General features: G+C 38.9%; 1 protein-coding gene across 1 annotated transcript in view; it reads right to left on the reverse strand.

Moving 5' to 3' along the window:
* Window positions 1-18,904, reverse strand: part of LOC122793552 (transmembrane protein 88-like) — a 971,495-nt gene extending 952,591 nt beyond the window's left edge. Inside the window, exon 1 of the mRNA XM_044061700.1 lies at window positions 17,935-18,904. Coding sequence (XP_043917635.1) covers window positions 17,935-18,204 — 270 coding nt within the window. The 5' untranslated portion in view covers window positions 18,205-18,904. The remainder of the gene's footprint in view (window positions 1-17,934) is intronic.
* Between the last annotated feature and the right edge of the window lie 2,925 nt (window positions 18,905-21,829).

Consider the following 21,829-nt stretch of genomic DNA (forward strand, 5'->3'; position numbering starts at 1 on the left):
ACAGTAAATCAGGTGTGAGCGTGTTTACTCGACTTTGCTCGACTTTGCCAAACGTTGCCCAACTTTGCCCAACATTGTGCTGGTTAGCGCTGTGCGCAGCTATGCGCAATTGTATTTAAATCTGCTCAATACTAGTAAAATGTGCTTAGCAGTGCTTTATATTGCTTAAAATCGGGCACTCATGCCTCAGATGGTGCTGCAGGGTTGCCTATGTCAGATGCACATAGTACACTCTCTATACATGTTTGAAAACAGGTAGTGTCAAGTTAGGCATCCCTTTTACTGTATGTGTGAGTCAGAGAGAGGTGTCATTTCCAGGGCTCCTACTGAGTCAGAATATGTGCTATGCTTTGCCTCTTTGCCAAGGCCAGGGTTTACTGGGCACACCTCCTTCTTCCTACTGGGGCAGGCTCAGGTTGTTCCTCCTCCAAGTCATGCTGTGCCTGTGCAGGCCTTGGCAAAGGTGGGGGGCTGTTTGGCCCTGCCCCATGCTGTTCCTGCTGCAGCAGTTTCCGCAGGATCATATTGTGTAGCATGGCACATACCATAACAATTTGGGTACATGTAGTTGGTGAGTACTGCAAGTCTCCACCAGATGTATCTAGGCACCCGAACTGTGACATGAGCATCCCAAACACACGCTGAATTATGTTTCTTGTTTGTGCGTGTGCCTCATTATGGAGTTCTTGTTCAGGTGTGTGTGCATTTCTGATGGGTGTCATCAGCCACGGCTCAAGTGTGTATCCAGCATCCCCCACTAGGTGACCATCAGGGATGTCCCCATTGGCAAATCTCTAGTACAGCTGTGTCAGATGCCAGATGTGGGAATCGTGTTAGTTTCCAGGGCAGCCAGCACACACTTTCATTATTATGCTCTGGGCATCACACATGACCTGGCAGTTGATGGAGGGGAAGCCCTTGCAGTTGATGCAGACCCTACCCCGCTCACCGGGTGGTGCTTTGATGCATATGTGCATGCAGTCTATTGCACCCACTACCTCAGTGTATTCTGCTATTTGGTGGAAAAGATGCATATTACTGGTCAATGCCTCACGGGAATTGGGGAAATATACGTGCTCACTGGCATGTGCTGACATGGCATCCAGGAACTGGTGGAGTACTCTGGATGCTGAGGCCTGTGAAATCCCCATCATGTCACCAGTTGGTCTTTGGAAAGTACATGTAGCTAGTATTCTTATGCCAACACATACCTTGGTATCCACTGGGATGGGTTCCCCTCTGTTGGTTTTTTGTGTGAGGCGTGGCTGGCAAAGCTCAACAATTGGCTGTAGGAGGTCTCTGTCCACCCTATAGCACTCCACTATCTTCAGCTCGTGTAGCCCCTGGTAGGCTACCCTGGGTCTGTACACTCTTCTGTCTCCTCACTGTGGGTTGCTCAGCAGCATTCACACCATCACCACCCTCAGCACCTTGCACATGTTGGTTTATGATAGTAAGAGCAGCCCCTAACATTTTGTCAGACTTAAGGCTTTTAAGCTTTCCCTCTTTGTATACTGCAGTGTTGCAGAATTCTTGGGAAAAAACAGGGAAGAATGCTGTTTGCCGAGTTTAAAGTGCTGGGCTGGGCTGGGCTAGTCTGCTGCCTGTGTAATTGGCTGATTCTGATATATTTCACCTGGCATTTCTGCTAGTTCTCCTTGGTTAACTTCCTACTACTTCTTTTCCTTCCTTTTCCCTTTCTGTTTCTGCCCAGGGGGGAAGCGCTGTGCAAACAAGTGCAAACGTGTAGACACACACGCACATGCTGTGTGCATGTTTGCAAGGAGTTTCCTATCTTTTAACATTGTGCACCTTTGGTTTGAGGTTTTCAAATAGGACAACTGTAGGCACACCTCTTGCAATCCTGAGCAACTCAAAGCAAACATAAGCCACTGTGCTCCAATTAGCTTACAGCCTTACTGACACACCCCCTCATGATGTTACCTATATTCTATTCTACTACTCACCTATTCCTACTCTTACACTCTTAGGACATGGCTCACATGCTGGGGAAAATTGGGATTCACTATCCTTATCGTCATTTGCATAGGATTGTCTACTAATGCATGGTTACATCTCTCACACTGATCTTCCCCCCCTTAGCAACCACTACTCAGTGGTCATGTTGTCTTCAGCCTGCCATTCACCTGCATGGCAGAATAAGCTTTTTAGTAAAAATGCCTATTTTTGGCTTTTTTTAATTATTTTGTTGTTTTTATAAGCGCCACATGTTTGTGCGGTGCTGCGCTATGCTTAAACATCGAAGATCGGGGGGAAAAGTTAGATTTTTATATTTTTAATCATTTATAAATGCCAATAGCCTTATATTTGGCCATTGGCATGCTTCCTCTACTGTATGCATCCTTTATTTGGAGCTGTCATAGCTCCATTTAGCTATTTGCAGAACGGTACTCCGTTACCAACGGAGTACATTTCTGCAGATAACACTAATCTTCCACTGACAGGTTAGTGTTTCCTGGATCACAAATTTACCTCATTTGCATAGCTTTCTCCAGCAAATGAGGTCATTTGCATACCATGACGCTGTCCGTGCAAGAGTAGTTTTAGCAGCTCTCGTGCACGCCCCTGCCGGCTGTTCCTGGATCGCACGGCAGACATATTGCCTGTTTGACATCTTGCACTACTCTACAACTCCATGCAAGCTTTCGTAAATCCGGCCCTTTATCTGCAAAATTAATCCAATCCCACAATGTTTTGGTCCTGCTCCTTGGGGAGGGGGGCATATCTAGTAGGCATAGGAGTTCCTCAAAGTGTTTCTTCTACCTTTAGAAAATTACCTAAATAAGGCCTTCACCCCTCCCTCTCTCTCTCTCTCTCTCTCTCTTTCTCTCCTCAGCTAAAGTAAGCATATATTTTTGGAGCAGCCTATCCAAGGTCACCTAAACGTCTTCCTACTTGGCATACCCAGAATGGTGTCAGAGTCAGAACATCACATCTGTAACTGCTGCATATGCTGCCTTCCTACCCCATCAGTAATATGGGTCACATCCAGTGATCTCCCTGATAACATTACATGCAAGCTCTTTTCTGATAATATTGTGATCAATGTCTCTGTTTAGATCCATGTGAGCTCTGGGGCTATGACCATAATATGCCCTGTCCGTCTTTCAGCCACAGCTTTGTAGCTGTTTTTACCACCTCATCCACTGAGGTCTTGAGTAAGGTCTGCTCAGAAGCTATGTGTCTGAAAAGGTGTCAGTTAGACTCATCCTGCAAAGAAGACTTCCTAGGTATTCCCAGAACACCCTCTCTGTACAGTTTAGTTTCCAGGGTCCTTCCAGATGCTGCATCAGCCATCTGAACAAATTCAACAGCAAGGGGTGATCATCTAACAGCTTTACACCTATCCTGGTCTAATTGACCAGAACATGCAGCTTCAGTACTGATCTGTGATCCAAAGACTCGAGAGAGCTTGTTGTCAGTTTAGAGAAAATAATCAAGCCATCCAATGCAATGCAAATATCCCCTTACTTGTGAATGTGATAGTGTATTTTTTTCATTAAATAATTTTTAGCTAGTAGAGGAAATGCTTTTGGGGGGTTTCTGACATCACAAAGCAGATTACAAAAATGTGTACACAAAAATAATGTGGTAACTATGAAGGAGAACTGATAAAATATTTTGTTTGCCAGCTGTGGATTCACATTGGCTTCACAATCTGAGGTTCTCTGTTCTTGGTGATGTGGAAGTTGTGGGCCTGTCCTAAACTTAAATGTGTGTATACTTTTCATCTACTTAGCCCCCCACTCTTAAATCCCTTAAGAGTGCATTTCAATTGTAATTGTAACAAATAATAACATTTTTATAAGAAAATACAAACTTGCTATTAGACAATGATGAACAGATGTCTGAATTGAGTATTGAGTACTTTATGAGGGCAAACTTGACAAATGCCCCTTTATGTTTTAGTTCCACTACCCAATAGCTGTAATTATAGCCCCTGAGCTGGTCACATCTTAGGAAAAAGTTAATTGTTTTAGGCTCCTACCACTACCTAATTCTTGTCATTATACCATCTTATCTGGTTGCGCCACTAAGGGAAAGGATTTTTCACAAAGACAAAAAAAAAACAAAAAAAAACAAGAGCAAATGGGAATATGGGAAAGAAGCATTTTGAAATACTTTGCCAAATTTGTATTATTTTAACACCTGTATTTTACAAAACTATTTCATTTTCATGTTTTTATTTTTACAGCATTTTCTTTTCATATTTGGCTTCCCATCCCTTTTATTGTTATTAAATGTTCAAGTCCTTGCTGTGTACTACCTCCTACCTTGTAATGCATTAAAGGATTACTAGGGGCAGAAACTGAAAACAGATACATATTTTTCTTGTAAAGATGTTCAATGTGAATGTGATCTAAACTTGCCAGCAGCACAATAGCTACTTATTACTAATCTTAGTTTTTCTTCTAACCATGCATGTAATTTTATATGCAGTTATCGTGACATGGCTTTTAGTGGAAAACATGTTTTTACCCATAGTGCACTGTGACGGCACAACTCATGAGATTAATTCAGCCTGGTCTTTGTTGTCAAATCACAATTCCATTCACTTAGCATGGAAGCACTGTGAAAAATAATTTAGTCAGAGAATCCTCAGAAAAAGATCCTCAGAAAAATGTCTGACTAGTATGTAGTGAATCATACATATTTATTTCCTGCATATATGTCACATAATATGCAAAAAGTTTTGCAGAAGAATAAAGAAAAAGATTAGATGACAAATTTTGTTTAAGTAGAATTTTGTGAGTTTCAGGTCTTGTCCTTGTCCCACCTTTCTTCTCATTCAGCCAGAGCATAATGTTTTCTGGCTTGCAAAGTGAAGATGATCTTAATGCTTTTTCAACAGGTTTATGACTGTAGTGGATGGAAAATGCAGCTGTAAAAGACATTACACAGCTTTATGACCCCAATGGGTATGAAGTAACAAAAAAGAGATACAGTTACCTTGCAATCCATGTTTCCTCCGATATAAGCTTTCAGGTGTTATAGGCATGATAATGTAAGAGAAAAGGAAAAACGTTTACTAATGAAAGTATGACATTTCATTCAACCTCAGCATGGTGTGTACTGTGGAAAGTACCTAGGACAGAAATACCAGAGTGCAAGAAGTTACTAAATCATGCTTTTTTTTTTGTTTATTTGTTTTTTAATATGTGGAAGTATATTAGAGAGGAAAATCTACTCTATAGAAAGAAACAGCTGTTTATGGCACAGTTATCTTTTAAGACCTTACCATCGTTATTTTATTTAAATGAATATATTTTTGATCATCAGTTCCCTTCATTCACATGATGGTAGACACCAGCCATCCTTTGTACTCTTATGTTTGAACCATCTCGTCTGCGCCCTTCTTTGGGTCATGCTATGAATGCAGGTGAAAGTATTAATTAGCTCCATCTTGTGGTCACTGAACATCATGGCATGTCAAGATTAAAAAAAAAAATACATTTTGGAAAAGGTGCCATCTTTTGATAGAGGAGGAAACTGGTTATGCTTATTTGGAGCCACATGAACTCAATTGGCAGGTATTGTTGGATGCTACTACCAAGCCTAGGATTAATGATAAAACATCTATTAATAATTTTTTGGCTCTTAAAATAGCAAGATGGTGATGTATTTTGTCATTGTTTTTTCATTGGTCACAGTGTTTTTATATTATATAGTCATTTTTTATATATTTGTGTAGGACTATAAGACTTTGGAAATATGTGATAATGTTCAGTGACCACAAGATGGAGCAAATAAACTTAATGCGAATTTAGTTGGAAGAGGCTGTGTAATCTGATGAAGTTATGTGAAAATTACAAACATAAGCTTTAATTTCTTATTAAAGTGTCGACTTCCACTGATAGGTAGACTTCTTTTCAGTTTTGTCCTCTTAGTGTGTTTGGACTTCTTGTCAAATGTTACTTGCTATACTGCCAGCCTATCATGCTACTAATGGAGATCTTATCGCATTTTTTGATCCCAGAACATCACGCTTTCCTGATATCTAGTGTCAGTTATAAGGAACACACCTTTTTTATCAGGATTATCTGTAATGTAGATATTAGAAGGCAGTGGCCTTAGGAATGATACCATCTGCACACCACTGCTCGATGTCTAATTGTAACCATGGACTAAGTTTGTTAAAGCTGTCTGTTCATGTTCATGTAGCTAGACTGTAGATTACATCACTGCTACAGGGCTAGTATATGAAATGTTCAGCTCCTTCACAAGCACTCAATATAGAACACAAAAAGCTTTCATAAAGGTTATTTACCTAATAACTCAGATCTATCATCCCTATACCTAGTTCTGTAGTGAAAGAAATCCAATTTGTTTGCTTCAGCATTCTTTTGAATATTTTGTCTGTCAGATCTTCAACTACCTTATATTTCACTTGTACTATTTGTTTTAAAATAATTTTTGGGCAAACAATTCTTATGTTTCACTTGTTCCTTGGAGGATACCTAATAGAAAGTTTCCAGATGTTTTCTTCTTCCATTTTTTTTTATTTAAAAAAATGTTTACAGTCATTAATAGTCTTTATTTCTAGTAAGCAATGCATTTTAGAGGTGCAATACAAATATTTCAGTGTGACCTGTCCATCTATGATAAAGATCACAAAGTGCAAATAATGCAAGTGTGTGTGTCTGTGTTTGTGTGTGTGTGTGTGTGTGTGTGTGTGTGTGTGTGTGCCCATGTGCATGCGTCTGTACGCATGTGCGTGTGTGTGTACACATGTGCATATGCGTGCGTATGTGCGCGCGTGTGTGTGTGTGTGTTTGTGTGTGTGTGTGTGTGTGTGTGTGTGTGTGTGTGTGTGTGTGTGTGTGTGTGTGTGTGTGTGTGTGTGTGTGAAACCATAAGCAACAGCTTGTTGCATCTTATTGCACTCTTCCTCTGTAGCCATGACTGACAATTACAAAGTAAACATTGATAATACATATTTACATCACAGAAAGAGTGGCTGCATTGTGTCAAACTATAGAAGTACTATTCAACAAAGAGGGAAATATGCAGGCAGAAGAAACATAACTGTCTGCTGGTAAGGGATGTTACATTTTTGCATGCATTGGTTATGTCCTTCTTCTGCTTTAGCAATCAGAAAATGGACAGAGCAGTGTCTCCACCTGCAGAAATCAAACCATTCTGTTAAAGTTATTTATCAACAGAACAGAGTTTATTAGACTCCACCAACCTCCCGCTCTGAGTTACAGCTTCATTAGTATGGATTACTCAGTCAGCTATGAAAAAGTTACAGTTCACTTCATATAGTTCTTAAGAAAGTGTTTTATTATTACTTGAACCTTTTTGGTATAAAATAATGTCCATTGACTCCTCAGAATCAATTCATTGCTTTTAAACTTCTGACCTTAGAAAGGATTCAGTTCTGTTTGATTTTTAATATAATTTTTACAGCTCGGGAGTGGAACCAGCTGCAAAGAAATGTAACATAAAAAATGTTTATCTACTCACTGACCATATGGCCCAGAAATGACTTATTATGGACAGAAGCTGGGCTGTGCTCCAAGGTAACACTTTTCTCCATACTCAGTAAAATAGATTTTTATCTATTTTAATACAGACAATGAACCAAAATCAGCCTTCTCAACACCTCCACTTAAAACACAGTTATGTGCTTTCTGAGACAGAATTTACTGTCCTTGTTAAGAAATTGTACCTTAGGTTGTAAACAGACATTACAAATATTCTTTTGGGCAGCCCAAAGTCCTTCTAACTTCTTTCCAATTTATAGTATTTTAAATTGTAAGAATATTTAATCATGCATACTCTTAACATATACATAACAAAAATCAAAAACTAATGATGATTCCTATAAACTGAATATAAACTGAACTAAAATATAAAATATGCTATCTAAAGAACACAGAATGACTCTACAGAGCCCTTCACAGCAATGTCCTCAACATCCCACAGTCAAAGTTCAGTCCATACCCCATAACCATACTTTCCTATTTCAGAAGAATTTGAAAGAATTCCTACTAGAAAGTCAGGCCAGAAGGATTTCTGCTCACTTACAGCCTCAGCACATGTAAAATCATCTCCCACCAGCTTATACATTGCTCTTAACATCTTGTTCCAAACCAGAGCGGATGAAATTAAATTAATCCAGACAGGAAAAGACAGCCAGCTGAATGGGATAGAGATAGAAAGCTCATTTTATGACTCAGATTATCTAGAATTGAATAGTGGGGTAGGTATCTGTTAGAACTGGTGGGGGTAGTCAGTGGGTATCTGTTAGAACTGATGGGGGTGTGTCAGTGGGTATGTGTTAGAACTGATGGGGGTGTCAGTGAGTATCTGTTAGAATTGATGGGGGTGTCAGTGGGTATCTGTTAGAACTGATGGGGGTGTCAGTGGGTATGTGTTAGAACTGATGGGGGTGTCAGTGAGTATCTGTTAGAACTGATGGGGGTGTCAGTGGGTATCTGTTAGAACTGATGGGGGTGTCAGTGAGTATGTGTTAGAACTGATGGGGGTGTCAGTGAGTATCTGTTAGAACTGATGGGGGTGTCAGTGGGTATGTGTTAGAACTGATGGGGGTGTCAGTGAGTATCTGTTAGAACTGATGGTGGTGTCAGTGGGTATGTGTTAGAACTGATGGGGGTGTCAGTGGGTATGTGTTAGAACTGATGGGGGTGTCAGTGGGTATCTGTTAGAACTGATGGGGGTGGTCAGTGGGTATCTGTTAGAACTGATGGGGGTGTCAGTGGGTATGTGTTAGAACTGATGGGGGTGTCAGTGGGTATGTGTTAGAACTGATGGGGGTGTCAGTGGGTATCTGTTAGAACTGATGGGGTGTCAGTGGGTATGTGTTAGAACTGATGGGGTGTCAGTGGGTATGTGTTAGAACTGATGGGGTGTCAGTGGGTATCTGTTAGAACTGATGGGGTGGTCAGTGGGTATGTGTTAGAACTGACGGGGGTGTCAGTGGGTATGTGTTAGAACTGATGGGGTGTCAGTGGGTATCTGTTAGAACTGATGGGGTGGTCAGTGGGTATCTGTTAGAACTGATGGGGTGTCAGTGGGTATGTGTTAGAACTGATGGGGTGTCAGTGGGTATGTGTTAGAACTGATGGGGGTGTCAGTGAGTATCTGTTAGAACTGATGGGGTGTCAGTGGGTATGTGTTAGAACTGATGGGGTGTCAGTGAGTATCTGTTAGAACTGATGGGGTGTCAGTGGGTATGTGTTAGAACTGATGGGGGTGTCAGTGGGTATGTGTTAGAACTGATGGGGTTGTGAGTGGGTATCTGTTAGAACTGATGGGGGTGGTCAGTGGGTATCTGTTAGAACTGATGGGGGTGTCAGTGGGTATGTGTTAGAACTGATGGGGGTGTCAGTGGGTATGTGTTAGAACTGATGGGGTGGTCAGTGGGTATCTGTTAGAACTGATGGGGTGTCAGTGGGTATGTGTTAGAACTGATGGGGGTGAGTGGGTATGTGTTAGAACTGATGGGGGTGTCAGTGAGTATCTGTTAGAACTGATGGGGGTGTCAGTGAGTATCTGTTAGAACTGATGGGGGTGTCAGTGGGTATCTGTTAGAACTGATGGGGGTGTCAGTGAGTATCTGTTAGAACTGATGGGGGTGTCAGTGGGTATCTGTTAGAACTAGTGGGGGTGTCAGTGGGTATGTGCTAGAACTGATGGGGGTGTCAGTGAGTATCTGTTAGAACTGATGGGGATGTCAGTGGGAATCTGTTAGAACTAGTGGGGGTTGGTTGGGGGATGTTCCTAAAAGAGTAGGATAGGGATGTTGTAATAATGGGGAGCACTGCTTAGACTGGAAATGAGGATAATGCCGAGAAGCCAAGATTGTGGGTGGTGTCAGGATGAGTAATGAGTAAGTTTGTAGCATTCCTGTTATCAAGACCAGGATGGGGCTATTTCCAGAAACTGCAAGTCATCATAAAAAGCTCAGCATCTAGTAGTGATGTCATAATGCAGGCACAGCTATGCGTATACTAAGGGGCCTACAGCATTTTGGGAAGCAGTGACAGTTGTTCAGTCTTCTTCATTCTTGTAAGGTATCCCCTGTCAGTATGAAAGGACTGGTCACCCTGTGTGGCAGGGTACATAAATATCACACAAAACCACTTGAAGCTTGAACTAGCCACCATCTATTAGTTTCTGTAGATACCTACTGGCAGTTGGTATACATTAAACAGTATTAACATGTGGTCCAGAAAAATAACTTTACATAAAAATGGCTACACATACTTTTAAAGTCAGCCAATATACTCCTCATATAAAAGACATGCACAGATTAAATAATAATAGGTCTTTTCATCCTTTCTATATGTCCATTAAGCAGATGAGTTGATAACGTCTTTCAAAAATAATTTCATATGTTACGTTTCTTCTAAATTCTAGAAGAGCCATTTCAGCTGCCATAGCCTACAGAAAACTAATATTTGTAGTATGCTATTAACAGTTGCTTCTAACAGACTTTTGAATAGACATTTTTTTCTTACTTTAGTTCTTATCAGTGAATGGACCAACATGTTCTTACACATGTATTTTTATGGACTTCCCTTCAGGAGCTCTATACCTAAGACTGTGAAGAATGTTTGCTCATACACTTTTTATGAAGTTGCATTTCCTTGAAGATGTATACTGATTTGCTTGAATTGACTACTCAAATCTTGAAGAAAATGCACGGAATATGCATACACCTTATCATCTTACTTTTCCTGCTCAGTTGTGCTGTGGCAGCTGCTTTTCCATTAGCATCATGTTTAGCAGTCAAGAAGAAAGGGGGTACATACACTCTCATTACAAATTAAATAATTAAGCTCTTTTCTAGGTAACCATAGCATTAAGTATGGTTTCAATTTGCCATTAGTAAGTGAAAGTAAAATCTGTCTTAAGACAGGCTACTTTTATACTGCTTTCAGTTGCAGTCATTCAAATTTAACAAGAGGTAGAATGCTGGACCCTGAACATAGCGAGTGCTATACCTTCAGGCAAGAATTGCACTATGTCAGGGATCTGCAAAGATCCTGGAGGAGTTTGCCAAAAAATAGTGCAAATTGATAGCTTGAATAATTTTTATTCAGTGGTATGTGTGCAGATATTACCAATGTGAGGTTTATTCGCAAGGGTACCAAAATGAACTATACTGAATTTTAATCTAGTTATTTTTTTTTTTGTCTATCCAACAAGAACCTCTATAAGAAACAAGCTTCAAGACTAGTAGGAAAACTGATGAGGTGTGTTGTCATAGTTGGATGTTTTAATTAACAGCAATATGTCTGACATCAGTAGTAGAGTAGACAGTTTAAAAAATCCTGAAGGGAATATTGGTCTGTCTTTTGGAGAGCTACCTCAAGGGTACTAAGCAGCATGTGTATGCAGTGGGAATATCCTGTGAAATAGATCAGTTATTGGACAGCTACACTGAAGATACCAAACAGTATGCATGTGCTGTAAGAATATGTTGTCATATTAGGATGGTTCTTTGACACAGAGGCATAAGGTCTTGGCTACAACCCAAGAGACTTGAGTATGAACATCATCTCAGGCATTGGAGGAGCCAGTGAGGGATGGGTGAATGAGTGGCTACCAACAACTTCTGCCATCTTGGTGAAGGGAGCCAGCTTGGCTGGATACCGCAGTAACTCTTAATGGAGGCTGATGCAGGCTGTGGTAGCATGACTGGCCATGATGTGCACTTGGTGTGCACCAAGCAATGCATAAAACTGTAACTTTAAGTGCAATAGTACAACATGCATCAGAGAGCAGGAATTGCTTATCTCTGATAGCATGCAAGCCAGAACCACAATGGGAATAGGTTAATTGATGTAAAATCCCCTCTCCCGCCGTAATACAACTTGCATTTGATATTGGTTAGTTCTACAGCTCGAAGGAAATTAGAGTCCATCCACAAATGTTTGCAGCTTAGTCATATATGTAATCCCAGACACTCAGGAGGCTGGGACAAGATAATTCTTGACAGAGGGTAGCAAATGATAGGGGATCAGTTATAAAATTTCCTTGATGGTAGCCTGAATGATGGCCCCTTTTTATGCATCTGGTATGACTTAAAGACCTACGGGATGGCAAGCCAATAGATGCCAGGTACAAAGAGGAAAAGGACTCAGGAAAAAAGGTGTAGATTAATGAACCTTATCCCATTCAGTAAGTGAGTCATGGCAGAAGTAAAAATGGGGCATCTACAGGTGGCACCTAGACTTTAGATCTTTGAGTCAGTACCACTCATATTGCTAATGCGTGAGGTAAAGTGGGAGGGAGAAGGCAGAAAGTGACCAAATGATAAGAAGTATCAGGATTCAAAGGGTAGCAGTGAGGATGGTACTGTAAATTGAAAGGGTGGTAAGTAGTAAAGTGACATTTAATCTCAGTATGTTTACTGTGCTTCATACTGCACAGAAAACAAATTCAACCTCTGTGGGGGTCAAAGAAAAGTAGGAATACCAACAGATAGTGAAAGCTACTACTTTAAGAGAGGACTGAAAAAGTTAACAGATGGGCCTACAGATAAGCAACAGAGATTCAAAGCAGAAAAGTACACTGACCAATAATCCCATAACAGTATTCATTCCTCTAGCAGATAAATCTAATGGCAAAGAATCATAAAAAGACTTAGTATATCAGTAAATGCAGTCATAAACAACCAGGAAATGAGAGAAAAGGCAGCAGCTAAACCAGAAAAGATGTTAGGCTGCTTTCTATTCAGCATTAGATCCAAGGGCATACCAAAAATGTTCAGTCACTCTCTACATCACTAGTGAGGCCTCAGTTAGACTACTACATACATTTTTGAGGAAAGAATAAAAAAAACCAATAGAAATGCCTGGGATGGTACATAAGAAGACCTTGGCTTGAAAAACTGTGGCCAATCTCCCTAGAAAACTGAGGAAAAAACTCATGATTGTGGTCCACACAATTACCATAGAGTGGTGAAGGAAATGAACTGAAGAGGAATTATTTTAAGGAGGGGTTTAGAAGTCATGAATTATCTGATACTGAAAAGTCAAGCCTAATCTTAGGAATAAAAATAGATATGCATTTACAGAGACAAATGTGGACAAATTAAAAGCCATTCTGGACTTCATAGTACAGATGAAATATACCTTTTAATAGGACATAGGCTTACAGAACAACCGAGGCAGTACAGGCAAGTCAACAATATGGTTCTTATCTTTTTCATAGTACCCATTAATAATAATCCAAACAACTACATCGCCAGACATTACAGTGAGGTCATCAACTGACCATACAATATAAAATATCGTTTGGTCTTGACTCCACAAGTTAACTACACATACCAACACCCCAATTAATTAAATAATTCCACAGACTGGCCAATACAATTCAAAGCATTTCTTTTGCAGGGTTTGTCTTCATGCACCTACTGCAACTTATATATACTAACTCTGGGGGCACACATCAGGAAAAAAGTGCTGGACTATATAGTACCAACTACTTCCACCTCACAGTCTTCAAGTCCACAACTTTGTGCTGAAATAGTTTTGCTGAATACAAACAGGACTTGCAATCATCAAAGTGTATGTCAAGTATATCTGATAAGTGGCATAAAAACAAAAATGATTCACCAATTCATCCCTAATATTTTATCCTGCTACCATTTATATATTATTCATGCTATTCTTACCTCAGATCTAATGCAGGCATAGTTAATAAGAGGTGAAACTGAAACCAAAATGTGAAAGGTTAAAAATGGCGGCCCAAGATAGTGGACTATGTACATGTTGGTTTACAAAGTCCACTGAACATGTGTGAGAAACACACACATGTAGGCTCTGTAAAAAGAACTGCAAATAGCCACACATCTTGTTGCTGGGTGTGATACCCTCATGACAGAGAGCCTGTATACTGAAAGGCACCATAATGTGGCACGATGGTTACAATGAGCATTGTGCAAACACTATAATATAGAAGTATCTGAGATGCAATGGAGACATGAACCATGAAGCATATAGAGAAAATAATGAAATGTATATCACATGGGATCACACATTACCGACAGTTCAAAAAAGAGATGCAAAGAAAACCAGGTATAGTAACCCATAAAAAGACAGAAGTAGCACTGATCATTGAAATTGCTTCACCTAGTGGTTATACTGTCCTACGTACAGAGACACAAAGTCATAAGATATCAGAATTTGCAGGCAGAAATTAGAGCAGTGTAGAACAAAGGCACCCAGACAGTCCCAACAGCATTTAGAGTAATGGGTCTATTAAGAAATAATTTAGAGTCATACCTCCATATGCTACCAATACATTTAACCCCACTTGAATTACTGGAAGCAATTCTAGGCACATTGAGGGTGCTGAGAAGAGCACTCTTGTAATTATAACATGACTTAGGAAGAGGTCCATTCCTGTCATGGTATTAGAAATGTAAAGACGAGGAGATTTTTTTCACATACTTTGGTGATCAAAATACCCACTTACATCATTCTGTTTGAGGAGCTGGAAGAGTGAGAATCCAGTGATAACAACAGATGGTAATGTGGTTATGCCAGTGCAAAAAACACACACATACACACACACACACACACACACACACACACACACACACACACACACACACACACACACACACACACACACACACACTTGTGCACACATTTATCAACCTATTTATATTTTGGGATCATATGTTAATGGCCACATTCTTCAACAACATAATAATATAAATTGTAAGCCTGAGTTCAGTGCAAGCCATGTACTTTTATAATTAATTGCTGCATTTTATATTTTTATAAACTGGCATCATGCTTATTCAATATATGTGAAAAAAGTAAAATTAAAGTGCAAACCAGCCAAAAAAAATAAATAAATAGATAAACAAGATCAGCTCTAGCTTTAAACTGGTTACTTTTTGATTGTGTCCTGGGCTGGTTTGTCTACAGATCTATGTCAAATGATCAACTTTTTAACCAGTCAGATTTCATATGGTCGAACTCATATGACTGACTATTTAAAAAGACGACCATACATAAAAAAATCAAAAACATACCACCAACTCCAAGATCGTAGTACAGTGTGGAAAAAGGCATATTTCCTGATCCTCACTGAACCACTATCCCAGGACAATTTGCGGTTTAAGTGATTAGGGATATGTTCGACTTTTTGAATAATTCATCATATGAGTTCAATCATATGAAATTTGACTATTTAAAAAGTCGATATTTTAACATAGACCATTTGTCTACTGCCTAAAATGTCACAAAGCCCCCATAGAAATGTCTCTTTTTAAGTTATGAACTAATTATTGCAAGAAAAAGAATCAGTTTCTATTGGACCTTTGTTTTTAGGTGGTCTCTATCTACAGAAAGATAAATGCAAAGGAATAAAAGTAGTAAAGTGCATTTGTTATGGAAAATGACAACTTTTCTGTGTGGCACTGTATTTGTTTTCAGGAGGCCAGATATATTTTTAGACATCAGCATGTCAGACCTTATTTTGATCAGGTGTTACAAATGTTTCTAACATCGTCTGCTATTTGAAACTTACCTGTCAAGTTTTTGTCACATTGTAGGCACAGGTACCTGCTAAGATGCAATGATTCAGTCTGATGCCTGTGCCAACAAATGGTTAACATTATTTTATTTATTTGTTTATTTTTGTATGTGTACTGACCTGAGGAAGGAACTAGCAGTTTAAATTTATTTTAAGGGTGATAAAATCGATACATGACATGTGCAAGGAATAGAGCTGTGCACTGTTTTATTTATAACAATGAAATATTTACCCAAAACCTCTGTGAAAAGGTCCCATGACATGTGGCTCCTGCATTTCTAGGTCTGGCTAACTATTATTTAATTCTCCTACACCCAACAGTGCAAGTAGTAAAATATAAAAGTCCACACAACAGAAGCACACAAGGAACTGGGGCATGTAATTAAAATCTGTTCAATCCCTTATTATGGTTTGTTTAACTATCCTTCTTTGGTACTTCCATAAGTTCTTTGCTTCTTTTCAAGTGGTTTTGTTGGCATATATTATGTGAAACAGAGGGCTATGTTTTGCATAGTGTAAAACAAGACTGAGTTACATATCCCATTATATCAAACAATAAAATCAGTAACTAGCCCTTCTTCCTCCTCTTCCTGTCTTCTTGACATGCTTGACACTTATATCTGTTTTGGAGCTGTAATTATTTCAAGTTTTCCTTGTTTTGAACCTGCACATTTCATGGTCGTGCTTGTGTCTTACAATTCTTAAGGTGAAATCTAGACACAGAATTAAATAGCTGATAATTTAAAGTGTAAATACTAATAAAAAATATTAATTATTTCTTAAAAAGTAAACATGTCAGGTTGGTCAGCAAGCACTGAACCTGCAAGATATCCATCAAGGTAGACAAACTGACTCTGGCCACAGGACATATTACATCACAACAGAAAACTGTGTGCCTGTAAATCTGCCACCTTTCCAAAGCATCTGATTATAAAAAAGTTATAACAGACATAACATTGTAATGAAAACTGTGAGTGTATGGAAATTATGCAGCTTTATGAAGTTCCTGATTATAGACATGATGCTACAAACTTTCATCTAATCTTTATGACACATTTTTGTTTAATTATTTCTAATGTTGACCTTTTAAAATTTCATAAAGGTCTATCTGCTTCTTAAATACCAATCTAGAAAATATATGCTATGGTTTCTTTGAAGGTATGATGCGCCTTGAAATCTAATGATGCTTTTTATGCTCAAGATTTCTTTCTTTCTTTCTTGCTTGCTAGGGTGTAATTTCAGGGGTCACTGCAGCAGCTTGGCATCTTCTATCAGACCTATTTACTTCCTGCCTTAATGGCCACTGCTCAATACCTTGTTCTAATTGCTAGCTTTGGCTACAACCCCCCCCCCCCCTCTTTTCAGTAGGTTAGTTAGCTGGCTCAGTGAGGCTGGGAGGCAGAGATGGAAGGAAACAGGAGTATTATTAGTGCTGCCTCTGGCAATGTTAGCTGGATGGAGGAATTTCTAATGGGTTATGCCCAACTTCCCAGACTATACTGAGTGCCTTACTTAGCCATGGATATTCAATAGCTGCACTATGAGGGGGGCATGCTTATGTTACTTACCCAGCGGGTATTCAGTAGCTGCACTGTGAGGAAGCATGTCCCACTTTCACAATGACATGCCTCTCAGATGCCCATCCCACTGCTAAGTCATCTTCTGCTGCTGACCCCATCAGTGATTTCCAATATCCACTTCCAAATAAAATGGTCAGCAAGCAACCATGTCCAGCAACATCTACCATAGAAAACCTGAGCAAACTTTCATGTTGTCATTCCTTCCATCTGCATTCAGCTCCTCTAGTACTTGGGGCAAAAATCAAACCAAGACTGTCTAGGTCACACCCAGGGCTTCATGCCTCCATGCCTCAAAGATAACTCTTAGATTTTATATTTTGGTTCTTTAACCCCTGTATACTGCTAAACAGGGTGGCAACTGAAACAGGCTTAATCAACAGCACAACCTATATATAACTAAAATTAACATACTGCACGCTGTTGTTGCAGACTGATCTCTAATATCTGCAACCTCTTCCTACATGTTTTGGGGTAGCAATAAAGTGAGATAATCACTCCTTAGTTCACAAATACTTTCTGATCAGGTATTTGTAACTAATCAATGACCAAAGATAAATAAATGTGTAAAAATTGTTCATAATACCTAATTTGAGATATCTATAACAGAAATGTGTAAATAAAGTAAGTGCCATAACAGTAAACAATATAATAATGGATTTTGTAAATGTGCATTGTCTATTATTGGATTCTATCCCGCTTTTATTTTAAATTGATTTAACAAAATAGGAAGACAAATTAAAATGAAATGCAAAATTATCCTATTAAATGCACTGAATTTGTGTGAAAATAAGACTCTGTAATTACTCACCCTTGAATGACACTGAAATCCAAAATATACAACCACAATAGTTGGCAATAACACAATGCTGAACACGAGGGTCATAAATGCAAAGTTCATGAGAAAGGCCATGAAGTTTATGCTAGTGATGACCAGAGTCCATACCCAGTAGCAACAAGTACTCCGCGGTTCCAGAGGCAGGTGGTGGTCTTCAATGTTATATGCAGGGGGACCTGGGATCATGTGCGAGGTATCTGAGAGGCTGTCCACTTCAAAGTCTTCAATTTCATGGTCTGACATGATGGAGCAATGCACTGTAACTGTTTTTAAATGGAAATATCCTGCAAAATACTGCCTTCACAGAAAATTCAGAAATGTGCTTTTTATTCACACTTAGGCTGCAGGGTAACCTTTCCAAGACACGTCACTTGTGTTAAAGTGACATATTTAATTTGAATTGCTTCAAACAAAGATTGTTTATAATAGCTTTACAAAAAATATCTCCTTTTTATTAATGCTTTAACATATAAGTTATGTGCATAACAAGAAATTTGCAAATGCAATGCGACTTATCTTCAGGTGTACTTCTTATCTGCTATACCTATATTCCTCAGAAAACTAGTGTCCGAGTTCTTTCAGCTCCGGCTGTCTTTAAAGAGTTTGCATCACATCACAGTCTAAATGTATTGATATCTGTCTTTACCACAATGCTTCAGTCGGTGTTTCAGAACTCAAAGCAAGCTGGCTTTACAGCTGTCACATTCAAACTGAAATAAATCCTTTAGAATGTTTTTTTTTTCTGCTAACTTGAGTGCTTTTATGAAATTCCAGCTTCTACTTCCCTTCTGGGCTTTCCCAGCTCTCCCACTGAGCTAGAAGGCTTCCTTGATTATTAAACTGCAAGTCTTTTGCAAGGTTTTTTTTAGCTACTTGATTTTAGCAGACTAGATTTTCAATCAGCAATGCAATAACACACATGGATAGAGTCCTTCTAGCTGCCTGTTCTGCGAGCTCTGAAGCAGTGCACTATTCACAGCGTTGATTATAAGCATGCCTAGAAAAAGGCATTTTCTTTCCAGCAGCCAATCCCCCTGCTGTAACAGCATCTATTCCCACTTAGCATGCAGCAGGCAAATAGGGGTTCACCTGGGTATGACAGTGTTAACGTACTTGCTGTTCATCATATTTTGTTGAATGGAGCTGTCATTCCATTACCAAATGTCCTTAAATCAGATATAATGATCAATTAATAGGTAATCCTTCAAATGCTTTTTGTAATATGTAAATAATAATATTATATAATGCCAATCAGCAAAGAGAATGTTTCTTCAGTCCTGACACATTTTAAGAGGCTAATAGAGCCATACATAAATATGTGCACTTAAATAACAATGCCACAGAATAAACCAATTAAATCAGTTGCAGTCTACTTTTGTTCTTTTTTAAGAATAAGCATAATTCCCCTTGCTGTGTAATCTAAGTATGTTTTCAAACTTCTACTACAATTAGTTTCTATGAATTCTATAGCAATGTCTTTAGTAGCTTAGCTTGTCTTTAATACAAGACCACCCACCTACCTAGAGGTAAGAAATTCAGTTCATAAATACATGTTAATGTATTAGATTCATGTCCTTACTGGTCTTGTTACTTTCATAGTTTGAAGCTGGAATATAAACTACATGCTTTGCAATCTTATTGCAGAAGCCTTTGGGACATATCTCATCCTGGAATGCAGAAATTATCTCCATAATTACTTAGTAGCAAATGCATTATTGACTTGCTTTTGGGACTTAATGTTTCTCTATGTCAATACTTGTTTTCAGTACAGCACCTAACATTGCAACAAGACAGCATTCTCTCATTTGAATCCTAGATACAAGGTTAGTTCTAAAAACCTTGTCAGATGATTTTTGGTGATACAAAGGGAAAGGCTGCAATAACAAGGAAAGTTAGATAAGGCAAACACCAGATAACATCTAACCAAGCAAATTACAGTAACAGAATTGCTGCCTTCAGTCTGCTTCTGGAATTCAAGACATTGCTTAAGCATAAAGCATTTAAAAAAAACAAAGTTAAGACACTAAATTTAAAATAATAATGAAATTAATTTCCAGCTTAAGCAAACGGCTATTTGATAACTATAGTCAAAACAGCTATGTAATACAGAAGTGAAAAAAGTATTATTCATTCACTTAACAGTTTCTCCTGTTGTATCCTGAGAGGGTGTGAAGGCAATGCATCTTGCCTAAAGCTATAAAGGTTTAGACTGATGCACTATGAAGCGAGTCTGAGATCTGTAAGTGTGAAAATGTAAAGGAAACATCTGCTTATTTTACTAAATCTTTATTTAAGAGTAAAATTTATAAGGCAGTGCATAAAGATCTGGCAGACCAGCTTCCCAGTTAAAGCATCCAGACTTCATTATTTTAAGTCTTGGATCTGAATCCTTAAATTTCTACTTGAAAACTGTGTAAATATGATTATTTTTTCTTAACTGGACAGCACCTATAAGGTTCTCTTTAAAGAAAGAAATGCCCTGAGGCATCATGTTGTGCTAACAAATAGAAACAAAAAAAAAATAAAGAATATGAATGCCCATTCTTAAAATTACAACACTGTATGAGAGTTATAACCCACATTTGCTTAAATAATATTACAATATACAAAATAAGTAACAATGCATTTTCTCCTATATGTTTAAAGTCTGTTTATCCCAAGGCAGCATGAGAAGAAAATATCCACATTTTACTATGTTACTAAGTGTAAAGGGATCTTTAAAGATTACACAAAGCTCTGAATTCTTGCCATCAGAATCAGAAACAAAGCCAAAAAATGGTCAGTGACAAAGTTGTTAAATCAGTGACACTTTTCAAGTAATAGTATTACTGACACTGGAATGATGCATTTTTAGAGGTAAAAGAAAACTGCACATTCAAAGTTGCCATTATCTGTTGACTACTGTCCCTCACTATTTGTGAAACAATCACAAGTTTTAACAGGGAAATAGCAAAATTTTGAGGCAACAGCAGAGATGACCCCAACAATCAGGGACACTTGAGAAACAAGAAATTATAGGTTCATAGCATCATATGTGTGTACTAGGCTAATGGCCTTGGAACCTTTACAAACCTAGCCCATAGGATTACCCTGTCATTGTGCCACCCAACCTTAGTTCCCAGAACTTCTGTCAAGTAAAGCCACTGGAGATATCCCTGGGGTGAATTTTCTATTTCCCATCCACTCATCAAGATTTCTCTTGAAGAGGGCAAGTGAGGTGCTCTGCTTGACATGTATGGGAAGTCTCTGGGTTATGAACCTGTCCCTCCAGCATGTTTTTTTTGATTGTGGTGATGAGGTTGAGGTCTCTGGAGCATGTGGTGCGAAGATATTAGGATTTCTTTAGATGTAGCATTTCTAACAGAGCTGGGTCAGACATGGCTTTGTAAGTCAAGCAGAGATTACCTCGAAGTAGGCGATATGAGACAGAGAATAGTTGGAGTTTTTTAAGTCTGTCCATATAGGACAAATGTTTAAGGCCTAAAGTCCTCTTTGTGAGGTACTTTTGCGGCCTCTCCAGTTGTTGCAGGTGTCTAGTGAGGTTCATGCCAAATGGGGCATTGTACTCAATGACTGGCCTAATGAGGGAAGAGTAGACGGAGACAATGACCTCTTTCTTCCTGGATGCAAAACCCTTAGTAATGAGATGTGTCACATAGAAGGACTTTCTGACCACAGTGGCAATGTGGTGGTCAAAAGAGAGGTTGCAGTCAACCTATGTTCCCAGATCTCTTATAACGCCTTCTGTATTCAGCTGACTACCATTGATGTGGTAATTCATGGGAACCAGGTTTTTCCCCTAAGGGGATGATGATGACACATTTTTTAGCATTGAGCTTAAGTCCATGGGTCTGACACCAGTCGTTGG

This window comes from Protopterus annectens, chromosome 2.part0 (genome assembly GCF_019279795.1).
Source record: "Protopterus annectens isolate FY-2018-M chromosome 2.part0, PAN1.0, whole genome shotgun sequence".
Taxonomy (NCBI): domain Eukaryota; kingdom Metazoa; phylum Chordata; order Ceratodontiformes; family Protopteridae; genus Protopterus; species Protopterus annectens.